General features: G+C 43.3%; 1 protein-coding gene across 3 annotated transcripts in view; it reads left to right on the forward strand.

The window, feature by feature from the left end:
* The window catches only part of PBX3 (PBX homeobox 3), a 193,357-nt gene extending 181,368 nt beyond the window's left edge, over positions 1-11,989 (forward strand). For 2 of the 3 annotated variants that reach the window (XM_019728591.2, XM_019728592.2), the window contains 4 exons: positions 5,322-5,487; positions 6,721-6,833; positions 7,634-7,723; positions 10,458-11,989. In XM_019728591.2, coding sequence (XP_019584150.1) covers positions 5,322-5,487; positions 6,721-6,833; positions 7,634-7,723; positions 10,458-10,550 — 462 coding nt within the window. In that variant the 3' untranslated portion in view covers positions 10,551-11,989. The remainder of the gene's footprint in view (positions 1-5,321; positions 5,488-6,720; positions 6,834-7,633; positions 7,724-10,457) is intronic. The other variant, XM_019728593.2, reaches the window with a different exon arrangement.
* Positions 11,990-14,584: the final 2,595 nt, after the last annotated feature.

Below are 14,584 nucleotides of genomic sequence, written 5' to 3' on the forward strand. Positions count from 1 at the left end.
GAGTCTCAATAAAAAAATGCTATTGAATTGAATTGAAGCTGAGGTGTCCAGTTCAAGTTCCACCTTCCCTTGGAAATCTCTGTGTTCCCAGACCTGCTGGGACTTCTCTTCCTCCAAATTCTTGCTGCACTTAGACTCTGTACTACACACCTCGGTGTATGATCGTCATTGTCCTGCCGTTTTCCCTAATTATTTGTGTGTCTCGCATTGCTTTCATAATCAGATTGTAAATTTGAGGCAGGTTAATTTGAGGTACATGTTCATTTTTTCATCTCCCCATGGCACCTAGTACAGTACAGCAGGTCCTCGAATGACATCATTTTGTTCATTTTGTCATTTCATTGTTACATTGAGATACCATAGGAATTTAACTCTTGTTTATATCAATGGGCCTATGGTAAAATCGGTTTCATTTTATATGTCATTTCCCTTAAAGTCACAGACCTTAAGTGAGGCCTTACAGTATTGACCATAACAGATGCTCAGTAAACATATCCGAGTTGATTATAAAAAAGGAAAAAGTTGCTGGGGAGTCCTGAGGTTGAAATCTGGGTCCATCACACTTTGCTCTAGATTTTGGGCAGCTAGTATGTGGTCTGGATCTCATTTCTTCATTGATAAAACTTGGGTGGTAGTAATAGCTCATAGTTATTAGGTAATCACTGTGTGCCAAAATCGTTAACACACCCAACAATTCTACGAGGAAGACATTACTATTATTACTCTCATTTGTATATGAGAGGAGACATTAAAGTAACCTGCCCAAGTTGCTCATAGTAATTGGCATTGTGGATTTGAAACTGAACCCTGAGTCCCAAGCACTCACCTGTTATGTGGTACTGCCCACTTCTGGCTTATCTACCTGAGAGTCGAAGATTCTGAGTGAGTGGAAGGTTCTGAGTACCTTTTTGAAGGAGGTGAAAAACAAATAAGCAATATAGAAATTGGATTTAGTTATATTATTTGGAAAAGAGTTTTACTCTTCCCTCCTTTACTAAGATACAATTGCCACATAACATTGTGGCCATTGTAAGGTGTACAGCTGTATTGATTTGATACACTTATAATTGCAAAATGATGACCACCACAGTATTATCTACCTCCATCTAGTCACAGTTACCATTTCTTTGTTGTGCTCAGAACATTTAAGAGCTACTCTCAGTAACATTCAAGTATATGATACAGTATTAGCTATAGTCACCCTACTGTACATGAGATTCCCAAATTTATTAATTTTATAACTGGCTATTTGTACCCTTTGACCAATATCTCCCCATTTCCCCAACCTCCCCACCTCCCCACCTTTTTTGCTCTGTTTTTCTAGTTTGTCTCTTTTCGATTCTACGTATAAAAACATTCTGCATTTTAAAAACAATTGGCACTCTGCAACTGGATGGAGTTGGAGGAAATGCATGGCTGAGGGAGACCAGGAGCCTTTCCAGTCACCCTTGGCCTTGCAGAAGGGCTCCAGAAAATTAGCAGCCTGCAGAATGTTCACTCCTCGTTCCCCTGATCGCCAAACACTCGCAGTCTGGGAGCTGATAGCAGTGAACGTCACAGAAGGAAGAGAGTGCTTGTATTTTTATTCTCGTTTTTAATTGATCTTAAAATTCTTGCCTGGTCCTTCGCCTTTTGCACAGTCCAGAGTCATGAATCCTTGATACGTGGCTCAAAAGAGAAGCACAGGGCAGTGTATTCCCTTTCTCTCTACCAATTTCCTGCCTGTGTTTCTATTCTGGGACCAATGTACAGGCCATTCCAGTTCAGAGATGGAGCCAGCTCTGCTCCACTTAGCGCCCCTGTGAACAGCCTGGCTCTTCCGAGATCACTGTGTGTGGGGGGGCCACATGTGAGCATAGCTTTGGGTGCTTCCTACCCGGTGAGGGTAGGGATCCTCTTGTAACTAATTGTATCCATCTATTTGTGAAAGGTGGGGGGAAACAATTTCCTGGACTTAGGTGTCGATTTATACATTAATTGCGTTGATCTCAGTTGCAGCAGTATGGTCTTAATAGCTCTATTGCTGCAATGCCCAAATCTGTGATATCAGAATGTGACGTGCATATTTTAATTTGAGAAATAGTTTAACATTTTTAGATATTCATTTAGATGTGGTTATGCAGGTTAAACATAACGTATGATCACTGCTTCTTTCATTGCTTCCAATTAAACCTTGCTTGTTAGTTTAACCTCTAGGTAATCCCATCAAACAATTGATGTCAAGGAAACACTGCCCACAGTAGCTTCGGATGAGTGGCCATTAATTTTAATTGCCTTGATATTAAAGATTAAGAAGTATTGGGACTAGCAGAATAGAAACGATCTGATGTCAAGCAAATCCACTTGCTAAAGCTTCCCCAGGCTGCTGGTGATATTAAAATTTTACTGTGAGAATTAAATAAACCTTTATTAGTGATGACTGTTGTTTGATTGGTCCAGGGGTATGCATAAACACAGGATTCTTACATATCTAGAGATGAGACCTTCGATGGTACAGAGATTCCTCAATTATGAAACTGTTAATAAAGCTGTAATCTGATTTTCCAGGCTAGGTTTCATTAATGTATGATAGCTTCTCTGATTGTCAAGGTAATATTAACTACAAAGTATGGAATCCAACAGAGAATTGTTTAGAAGAAGAGAATTCTAAGATGGGCCTTTGTTGCTAAATTCAGAGTTGGGGAATTTTCATTAATTATGCTTAAGAAATGCCAAATTCCCTCTCAACCAGGAATATCTCTCTTTGCACTATAGATATATTCAATATTTAACTCTTTCAAAGGCCTGACAGTCTTATTCAGACAAGCTAGAGTAGTATTATATGACGAAGGAGCTTTTTTTGAACCACCTCTCTAGGTCTGCGTCGTGAGCCGAGAATGTGCTCGTTAAAGGTGAGGTGGGGTCTAAGAGAACTTGCTTTAACAAGCATATCCGAACAGACAGATACCTTTAGGGCCCTGTTCCAATCTTGATTTAGAACTTCTGCTTTTAGAGCCATGGAATCGCGGTGTGGGAATGAATCCTAGTGGCCACGGAGCTGACTCCTCCTGGTGCACAAGCCCCTCCCCGAACTCCATCCTCTCAGGCCCCACATTAGCATTGCCTCCGCCTTCACCCTCTCTGATCTTCACAGAGCTGTGGCCAAATTCTGCCTATTCCCCCTCCACCCCTACCTACCTACCACTCTGCCTGGCTCAGGCCCTCATTGTTCCTCATCTGAGTACTCTCCTAACTCTTTCTCTCATTCCCACAATTGTCAAACATCTGGAGCTCAGAAAAAGGAGGGCAGAGAAAGCCAGTGGTAGGGTGCCGTCAGCCCCTCAGGGCTGTTGAGAGCCTCGGGATGTTGGAACCAAAACCAATGAGTGGAAATGAAAGGGAACTAGATCTTACTTCCAAATAAAGAACTGCGTGTCCATTAGAACTATTTAGTGGTGGAATCAGGGACTTTGTGAGGTGATGGGTACCACATTTCTGGAGGTACAGATACCCTGAACCCAGAGAAAATAGAAAAGGAGGCACATGACTAGAGGGCACATGAGTTCCGCTATAGACCTATTGAATGGGAGGTTATGGCAGAACATTTCTATGGAAATGTCTTAAAAGTTGAGAACTGAAATTCTTCGTAGAAGTTAGGGATAGAGGTGGAAATCTGGAGTCATCCACACAGAGACAATGATTGAAATCATTAGTATGGATAAGATTGCTCAAGGAGAAGGAGAGAAGAGGGCCAAGAGCTGAGTCTTGGAGAAGACACACTTACACACCCTGGTGTGCCAGGGGAGGAGAGGCAGGAGCACGATACCATAGAAACCCTGCAAAGCAAGTGCGTGAAACAGAAAGGGCTGGTCATTCCCAGTACCCAGCACTACTGAGAGGTCAAATGGGGGAGAAAAGGCCTTTGGATTTGGGACTTGTGTGATGCCTGTTGTAACTCCCCTCAGCCAACTACCCAGCCCTTGAGCTTGTCAAGATTAAATGAGAAAATGTATGCAAAGGGCTCTGCATAATGCTCGGCAGGCACTTAGAAGATGCTCACTCGTTAGATGACAGTAGTAATAACCACCACTATTTGACATGAAAGAAGGAAGGGTTATCTTCCTTCAGGGGAAAGAAATGATGGTGGAACAGAAACACTAGGGAGTCCTGCTCTGTAGCCTACTTCCTTCCTGGTGAGTCGTAGCTTGTTTCTGTCTGATGAACCTATGCTCATGGTGGCTGCGTGGGTCTTCCGTGAGTGTGCCTCCATGTGGATGTGTGCACAGTGAGTCCCCAGGTGGCGACACCATGTGGGCAGTGGCAAGGCCACCGTTGTCGTCCTCATGTGTCTCCCTTGCCAGGGCTCTCTGGCTTCTTTCAGAAGGATGAGTGCCATGGGTTGAAGAAAGAGAGTTCTATTTCCAAAGCAATTAAAGGTTTGGCAAAGATCGTTAACAAGGGTGCCCACCGGTATAAATTGGGTTGGAGGGCTCATCCACTCCTTTGTCCTCAGGGTAGAACAGTGACCCACCCAGCCTGATACCACAGCAGTGTGTGCCTTTGACATATTATTAAGAAATTATTGGTCAGTCTTGGGCTAAAGTATTGCTGTCAATGAAATGTGATGAAATCTGCCTTTGATGAGATCCTCTTTAGAAATCTCTCCCATTTGCACTGGCTGACATCATGAGTAGTTTGCAAAAGAAATGAGTATAGTCCACTGGATAAAATCAGAGCCGTGCCTCTGTATTTGCATTTGACATGACTGGAATTATTGGAGTTTTCAAGTTATAACCTTCTCACGTGTTAACTGGCAGAGCGTGAGCAGCCATCTTGGCAGCCATACAGTATCTTCTAAGGCAGGAGACAAAGGGATTTTTCATCCATTATTAATTGATGTTACTCTTCAGCAGAACAAATATGATTCTACTACACAGCTGCCAAAATTGTTCCAGACACAAAAAGAATAAGTCATTCTTTCTCAAGTATTTCTTATTATTTACCTAACTTAACAAATGATTCTTTTAGCTTTCAGCTATTTTTGAGGGGACTGATCACTTATATACTAATTGGTATGCACAAATTGAATATTTTTTTAGAACAGTACTTGCAGCCATTTTAGTGGTGCTGTGGCTAATTCCAAGAAGCTGCATCTTTCCAAGAGTATTAAGAGGTTTGCCAAAAATGAAAGTAAATCCCTAAAACCATTACACATTATCCACAGGATGTGATGGGATCCCCTCGGTGCCCAGCAGTTATTGGAAGTTTGACTTTCCTCCCCCCACTCCACCCCCCTTGGACCTCTCTTCCCCTTCACTGATTGATGTCCATGTGATTTGTAGGTATCCAACTGGTTTGGCAACAAACGAATCAGGTACAAGAAGAATATCGGCAAGTTTCAGGAAGAAGCCAACCTGTACGCTGCAAAGACAGCCGTGACAGCAGCACACGCAGTAGCCGCAGCCGTGCAGAACAACCAGACCAATTCGCCCACCACGCCAAATTCTGGTGCGTACTGGACACCCACTCCCTGCTCGGCCCCGGCAACCTTGTGCCACAAAGCCCTGTCCCACAGGCCAGGAAACAAGAGCCATACTGGGGACACAGTGGGTTTAGAAAGAAACAGTTACATTAAAATACAGGCTTGTTCTTGGGATGACTGAATGACTGGGTGGCCAGAGCCTGTAAACCCACTGTGTGTAGTGAGTTCCACTCGCTACTGGTAGCTTCTGGAACTTTCACACTTTGTAGTGGTTTTGAATTCAACAATTAGGCAGAGTACTATCAGTAATGATCATCTTAACTATGTTGTTTCCTATATCATTTTAAAGTCAGCAGTGGTCTGTCAAAGGATGGGATAGCAGAAGTGGGACATTTACCTGTTGCCGTATGCAGTGAAACTAGAATGTGGGGTTAAGTACAATAGTGCTTCCTAGCTAAGGCGGCCATAGACGCCAGTCACGCTCCCTCTAGCATTTCTTCAGCACCTGTGCTCGTGTGGAGGGTTAGTAGGTGAGGGGGATGGTACTTGATGCATGGATGCAGTATCTTGGTTCCTCATACAGTACATTTTGGGCAAATTTTATGTGACATTTGTGATGAAGTTAGAAACATCTTAAAATCACAGGGAACTTGAGCAACAATGAAAGACATGCCGCTAGTCCAAACAGATAGACTTGAGAAGCAATTCAAGGAGTTTTCTAAGGAGATCTTTTAATAAATATTTAACAGTGCAGAAAGTGAGAGGGCATTTTGTTTGTTTTGTTGTCCCCGCACCCCAACCCGCCCCGCCCCGGTTCTTTTTAATGGAACATGAAAACAGATGAAAGGAAAGTTAGGTAGAATGTATAACTCAAAATGAACTCCAGAAAAATGTTTCTTCTCTGGGTAACTAACTGTCCACCATGACACTGAATGATGGTGAAGAACTCATTTCATGACCAAACCCTGGAGATAAAGGAAAACAAGGGGATGGTTCCAGGCCAGCTACTGGGCATTTTTCTGTTTAGTTTGATTTCCTGTTTTTTATTGGAGCTTTCCCACGGGTAGGACTTTCCTACATGTCACCTGAATCCCAGGACCCAGCTGTGGGGAGTTATTCTCTGTCCTCTGAGACCTGGAAATCGCCATGTTGGGTGCCACCTTTGCCTCTGTACCTTTTCTCCTGTCCCTGCCTCGAGGTCTTTGAGGATTGTGTGTCCAGCTCTCTGTTATTCAGCTACTTAACTCTTTCCCTTCCAGGTTCTTCTGGTTCTTTTAACCTCCCAAATTCTGGGGACATGTTCATGAACATGCAGAGTCTGAATGGGGATTCTTACCAAGGGTCCCAAGTCGGAGCCAATGTGCAGTCACAGGTAGGAGAAACGCCCCAACCGGGGCCTTTCGAGCAGGGTAGGGTTTGGGCTCAAAACTCCTTACTCTCACCCCATGGATGTGGTCTGCACTTCCGTGCAGAACCTGGGCTGGGTGCTTCCAAACGTGACCCATCTGCCCCACCATTTAATTTAATGAGAAGTCAAGTGGACAGTGACTTTTGATGATTCAAACCTGATGAACTTTGTGAATGCATTCGGCTCTGGCTTGAGCTCATGGAGAGGGGTTGGGTGCATCTTACTTTTGTAACAAAATAGAACAGAATTGTGTGTGCCATTGTGTGTATGGCTTAAAAACACATTACTCTGTTTCATTTCTGTATTATTTAAAGTCCGAATATAAAAACCTGAGTTCTTAAAGTATATTCCAGGTTCGACAGTTTTCTTGTTCTCTTAATTGAGAACTACTTGTTCTTATGCACATAGGGGTGTGTGTGTGTGTGTGTGAGAGAGAGAGAGAGAGAGAGATCTAGCAATCCAGCATACATATTTATAAGTAGTTTTCACCCACGGCCACCACCACACATATTTGGTTGATATCGATGGAAAGTTTACATTGCCATGAAGATGTTATTGTTTGACTGGCATAAAAAAACAAAGATGTGTAAGTTTAAATATGCAAAGAATTGTTGAAATTCTGCCAGTCACGTTTGATTGATAAATTTCTCTTTCATTGAAGATGCTAAACCCTCGTGGCACACATAATTCAAATTGTTTCCTTTTGTAAGTGACGATATTTAAATAGATTTGTGATGATGAATTTTGTTTCTTCTCACTTTTAGGTGGATACCCTCCGTCATGTTATCAATCAGACGGGAGGCTACAGTGATGGCCTTGGAGGAAATTCACTGTACAGTCCACATAATTTAAATGTGAGTACTCTGGGGAACCAGATTTGAAGAGCTGTAGGAGCAGCGTCAGGTAAACAGTGACTTATAAATAAATTATTGGCCATTTGACTTGGCTTCTCATCTTGTTGGCAGGTGGCGAAGGCAGCATCTTTACTACACTTTTATTTGCTTAACTTAAACACTTGATGTTACCTAGATGCCCTTAGAAATCCTGACAATGCCCTGGGTGGCTGGTGTCATCAAGAGGGACGTAAGCACCAGCCCATTAAGATGCCATCTCCTACTGGCCGTGCTGTGTTTCCAGGGAGATGGTAAAGAACAGGTCATTTATCTTAGAATCAAGCAGCAGGAAAAATTCCCAAACACGGCTCAAGTGAAGGTGTCAACTTTGGAGGGCCCCGGACAGATCAACAAACCAGGCTAGACAAAGAATTCCGCGTGTAAGAGCAGTGTGTTGTTGGCAGAGTGGGATACAAAGCATGTTCAGTATGTTTAGTGGCCTCTCAACTTTTAATTATGGGGGAAATAATTTCAACTTTTGTGACCAGTTCACCAAAACTTTACTTTTTCCCGCATCCTGACATGGATGGAAAATGGCAAAAAGCTCTTGAAAGGGAGCCGAGGGAATTGGGTCCAAGGTGGATCTGGGTGGAGTGGTGGAAAGAATCTGGGATTCCAGACTTAGGGGGGAAATGAAGTGCCCAATATGTGGTACTAGAGTCCGGAAGAAAATGGACAAAATCCTCCCTTTGTAGGGCCTTGGCTTGCTGTGAGAGTAAATATTAATGATTTAAAAAGTGATTGAGGACGTTCAATTGTAAAGGGGAAAAAGGACCATTAAATACTCAAATCTTTTACATTTGAAATGTCAAATCTTTCTTTTTGGGTTTATAAATAACTCATAATAACCCACAACAAACCATATAAAAAGCCTTTTAGTTGCATTTCTCCTTTTTCATTTAAGTGTTTTGAAATGCTTCAGAGAATGCACGATATCCTTATCAACATGATAAAATATGAAACTGTGATTGCCTGCAGCATTTTACAGACATGAATTCCATCTTCACTGATGAGGCTTGATAAGGCGCTGTTGTATAATACAGTGCATAATCTCAAACCACCAGAGTAAGGATTAATTTATTTTGAAAAAAAGAATGCTTGCTGACAACCTCTCCTCCAGCTGCCACACTGGGTAAAAATATTGTACATTTGTTGTTTATAAATTTGGATAAAAGAGGAATGATGTTTATTTCAAATGGAATATCTTTAGACTTGTATCTGCATAAGAGGTTTTCTTTTTCTAAGTAGATTTTCATACCTGAGGGTGAAAACATCTTCCCTTTTAGATAGAGAAGAGGATTTCTTAGAATCCACACAAACACACATAAGCATGTCCCTGTCCACCCTGCACAACCAAGGCTTTGAGAATACACTGCCATCACTTTCTATTTTTTCCTCACCTGAATTTGATATGCCTCAAGTCTGGAAAATCCTTTTCCCTTTGGCTCTGGTCACCTCTGTGGGGTTGTTTGGTCGCCACCCCCTTTCTCTGTGATCCTAGAGGGAGGCAGGGTGCTTTATATGCAGAACTTTGCAGTCAGTCAGAAGCAGGGAGTTCTCTCAGAACAGCGATCAGGGGAGAAGGAAAAGTGCCTAACGCAAGGCTCATCCGGCAGCTGTATTCAGGCTGAGCGGGGAATCTAGAGAGTTCTCAATAGCCTAGTGACACAGACCTAAAAGATGTTTTGGGCACACTCACAGAAGTTGCAGACGGATGTGAGGGAGGCATGGGGCCGGGGGACCTTATGACCCACCTGCCATGGGTGTCGGAGGGCTGGGTCTGGAGGCAGCGCAGCAGCAGGCCAGTCTGTGCCGCAGGCACCGGGTGTCAGCCTGCTCACCCTCACCTTCTCTCCAGAAAGTTCCTCCCCGTCACTTCCATTCAGTGTTCCCCAACTCACAAGCCCAGCACCTCCCTCTTCTTGACTGACATAAAAATATGTAGCGACAAGCTGTCTGCCACAGCAGAAATCTGATCAGACATTGATTTCAGCAATTGCCTCTATAGGGCAAGACACAAGGCAAATTTGTTTCTGAGTACTGTTATTGCCGGTGCAGGGCTGAGGCAGGAAGGGCCAGCGGCCTGTGAAAAGCGGTAGCAACATCCCAAATAGGAGTTCCAGTTAGAGATAATTGGAATACAGATTTGAATAGTGTGTGCTCCTGCACAATTCATGCATTTTCATTCCAGAAGATCCTATTTGGAGGGAAATTCTGGCCTTCATTTTCCAAGGGTTATAGCAGCTGGCTGTCAGGCGTGTATGGAAAAAGGGCGGCAGGCTCTTCGCTATGGAAACGAGGATTAAGCCCGACTGAAGTTTATACTTCGTAGAGCCCAGGGTCTTGCCTAGGTGTTTCCTTGAGCTTCTCCACTGCTCCCTTCTTAAAAGATTTCTCTTCATGTCACTTTATCTTTACCAGCAAATCAGAGGCCGAGCTTCGTGCCAGCTTGAGACAAACTGAAGCCTTCCTTCAGCAGGCTGATTTATTGACAAGTCTTTACTTGGTGGGATGGATTTGTTTTACATGCATTTAATCCCACTTTAACACATGCTTCAAAGTCCTGCCAAAGTTGGTTTAGAAAATACATTTTGCTAATGCATCTTTGCTCTCATGTTGTCATCTGGGTGTTTTAAATTGGGGAGTAGAATTAATATGTAGACATGCACCCGTTGAACTGTGTTTCTCCTTTCAGGCTAATGGAGGCTGGCAGGACGCAACAACTCCATCTTCTGTGACTTCTCCTACAGAAGGCCCAGGAAGTGTGCACTCTGATACCTCTAACTAATCTCTGGCAACACTTTTCCCTGAGCTGACATGCCTTGATAAGTGCATTCAGAGCAATAGGAGGAAAAGGAAAGCGTTTTTGTAGCCCACCATCTACAGCTTTACTGTAAAACCTTGTCTTATTAGAGAACTTGGTAAATGTTTTTTAAGGAATCATAATCATTTGTATTTATACTTAAAAACACACAATGTTAAAAAAGCACTTTATCCAATTAGGCCAAGATTTAACATTGTTGACAGTCCTGTAGCTATTTTATCATAATTTATTATCAATATTTTACATTAATGGTTTCACAGTTGCCAATTACTTGGCCTTAAGGGTAAAAAGTACAATATATGCTAAACCTCAATCGTTAAGCAGATGCAAAGATTCACCTCACCTAAATTGAACTTCTTTTGCATATTTCCATTGCAGACTTTGATTTTCTTTCATTTCGCTAATGGAGTTGGAATAAAGGAGGTGTTTGGCTATCTCTGTTAGTGATGGTTGTGTTTAAGAATCTTCCTCGTCACATTGTGTTGCGATCGCTTATGTTATAATTAGATCAGAGACTGGTAGCATCTTTTCTCTCTCTGAAAGCACCAGTGCCCAGAGTCTGCTCGGTAATTAAATTATGGATCCAGATTTGTTCTGGGAGATGAAGATACTTGCTGCTGATAGAGGTGAACGCGAGATCCGTTGGGGGTTTTACGGTGTGTGCTGGGTGCTGCACAGACTTGTCAAGGTTTGCTACGTCCTCTGGGCATTGACAAAGGCCCTGCTCTCTGGAGTGTTGTATATAGTGTAGCAAAAGAGTATTTATACATCTCACCAATCAAAACACAGCTTTATTACCTCATGCGAACTCATACAAACCAATAGAATTTCAACATGTTCTGTAGCTTAGAGTGCTCACTTACTACCTCTGAACAATACTCACGCTGTAGTTTGTCTCTTTCTTATCTTTTTGCATCTTGTAATTAACTCTTTGTTTCCCTTCATAAAATGTAATGTACATTGTAATCTTTTAAAAGAAAAATCAGGGTTGCATTTGCAACTTTTAAAAAACCGAGAGTGGAAACATTGGGTCTTAACACAGGATCAGTAAAACTGTTGTAAATACTGAGCAAACATTTTGAATGTTCTTCATCTTGTTACTAATCCATGCATAAAAAAAAAGAAAAAAAAAAGCGGCGACTAATTGTGATGCATTCAGATTTCAGTATTCAGTACTGTATATTTCACCCTGTGTAATGGGGCCCCCCTCTCCTTTCTTTTTGTATTGTATGCGATTCTGAAACTGATTGAGTCATGAAAATAATTTGTGGCGGTGATTCTAATGTATTAAAAACGTTTCGTGTTCCTTTCTAACTGGATTACACCCTGGATTGAAAAAGTCTTCCTCGTGGTAGTTATATGTAGTTTCAAACATGAATAAACTTTTTGCTTTCATGATTAAATGTTGATGAAATTTCTTACTCCATCACGTGAGCCAGCCAGTGCAGGCCAAGGAGTGAGCCCATCCAGAGGCAGGCCTGGGCACGGCAGTGTGTGGCCTGTGAGAGACGGACTTTGAGATGACGGTGAGGCTGGGTGTTGCGGGAACAGCCCTACCACCCGACAGCTCAGTGCAGACTCCTGGCTGGCTGCTGTACTGCCGGCCCAGGTCCTCACTTGATTCTCGTGCTCTAAGAGCACCTCAAGGAAAATATCCCCATTTTCATAGATTAGGAAACTAAAATTCATAAAAATTAAGTGAATGCCACAAGGTCGCAGACCTAGGACAACAAAGGGCAATGCTTTGAACCCGGGTCTTTCTGTCCTTGGAGCTCACACCCCTGACCTAATGATGCATCTGGCACTTCGTTGTAATTCTTTTTAAATTACCAGTCTTATCACATTCCCTTTCATAACTTCTGTAAGAAACCAGAAAAGAACAAGCAAAAGTTGGTCTGAAAAGAGTGAGCCTCAGATGCCATGAAAAAGGACCAAAAAAATCCACAACTTCTCTTAAAACTTTGAACTTATAAAATGTAAGGCCAAGTAGAAATTCGTTAACTAGATTAAACATTGTTTTTGTTTTAGTCACACATGGTTAGAAATTCCATATATTTACATACACGACTGTCGCTAATACCTAAATCTTTATAATAAGTCAGTGGCAGGTAATAGGCCTGTTTACTATATCAAGGAAATTGACTCACAGGAAATCAGATTAATGTTAATCAGTTGCAGCCAATTGTCTATGATAAATACAACTGTTTTACTATTTCAGTTGGTAGAGCCAGGCAAAACAAGGTCTAGGGCCACCATTCCCATTAATCTTGAGGCAGTTATACTATGAGAGTAAACTTTATAAAATAGATTGCCCTCCAAAGCTGTCCTCCGTCACGCGGGCTCTCAGCCTGCCTGCAGGAATCTCTCCCATGGCTAAGTAGTTATTTGCATGATTCGATTAGCTTATGGGTCAGCCTTTCTTATTTTTGAACAGAAAACAGTCTCTATGCTATGTGGTTTTGCAAAAATATCCTGTGGAAACCTGACACACATGCACACACAAATACATCTTTAAAGTACAGAAACATCCTAAGAACCATCTCAGGGTTTATCTCGGGACCGTCTGTTGAGAGAAACATACCAGTGTTTGTTGGAGATTTACACCTTGATTCCTACAAGGGCTGCTAGCCCGTGAGGGAAGTGTGAGTCTAAAGCTTTATTCCAGGGAGGCCGAAATAAAAATCGCGATTCCTTTCCTATGTGCTAGTTTAGAAGGCATTTGCTTGTGTTTTCTCTCTGGTGAAGCCAGGGAGGGCAGAAACATCTTCATAAATAAGGAAATTGGGGCACGGCAGGGGACCCTAAGTTCTTCAGTCACACCAAATCGGGTGAAATGTGTTGATTTGATAGATTTTTCACCAGGTACCTTTTCTGGTTCAAGCAATGGGTTAGGGGCTAATCCCAGATATGAATGAAATCAGGCCCCAGCCCTTGAGAGGCTAAGATTCTGGGTCTAGTCCTAGCTAAGGAAGCGAATGCTCCTTGGGGGTGTTGGAAAGGCTGGTGGGTTTCTGAACCCCAAGATAGAGAAGTGAGGGCCCCACAAGCCATTCTCAAGGTCAAAGAAGATAATAGGAAACTACCTGAGACACCCAATCACAAGCTAAGGGGCCTCTCCATACATACAAGGGCACACGTGTGCTCACGAGAACACCTGTATGTTCCCAAGTGCCTGAGCAGGTCCTTACACTGGACAGGTACCAGTCGTCCACATGGAGGTACATGAACAGTGTGGAAACCTCTCAGTGGACCAGGGGGCCTTGCGAACGAGGTGAGCACTTGTCTTTAGCCCTGAGCTGGGCAGTGGCCTTGTGCCATCCCCCAGCCAGAAGTAGGGATGGCAGGGGTGGTGATCTAGAGCGGACCCCGTCCTGTGTGGGAAAAGTGACATGGGGATCAATCTCCCAGATGGGGTGGTCTTTGGGGTGTAATACATGTGTTGTGCCATGAGAAAGGGACCTTCCCTAGGCTGACAGCGACAGTTTATTGAGCATCTCTGTGGACTGGCCCTCAGGCACGTTCTGTACGTTATTTAATGCACATGGAGCCCCAGGTAACCAGTGCCATTATTAACCCATTTTCAAATGGGGAATCTGAGGCTCAAAGAAGTGACACCACCTGCCCATGATCTCCCACAGCGGGGAATTTGTCCTGTGAAGGCCCCATGTGACGCCTTCCAGCAGCCACTTGTAGTGGGATGGATAAAGAAGCTCCTGGGAACTGCGCCATCTAGCCTCCAGCGTGAGGTCCCTTCAGGGGTGAGGTGACCAGGGAACTCACCCCCCTACTCCCACCCCTTAGAGCTTGCAGCTCTCCCGCCTATGCCTCTGCTTCCTGGGCCACCTGAGCATGTGTACCCTGTGGTGTGTACAGGACGTGTGTCACAGACTGTGGTTCCATCTGTGTCTGGATCACAAGGTTGGGGACGAGGGCAGGAAGAGCCATGTACTCAGCCGGGCTGGGCCTGGTACCCTAACTAATGGAGGCAAACAGATCTG

The sequence above is a fragment of the Rhinolophus sinicus genome, linkage group LG04 (genome assembly GCF_036562045.2).
Source record: "Rhinolophus sinicus isolate RSC01 linkage group LG04, ASM3656204v1, whole genome shotgun sequence".
Classification (NCBI taxonomy): Eukaryota; Metazoa; Chordata; class Mammalia; order Chiroptera; family Rhinolophidae; genus Rhinolophus; species Rhinolophus sinicus.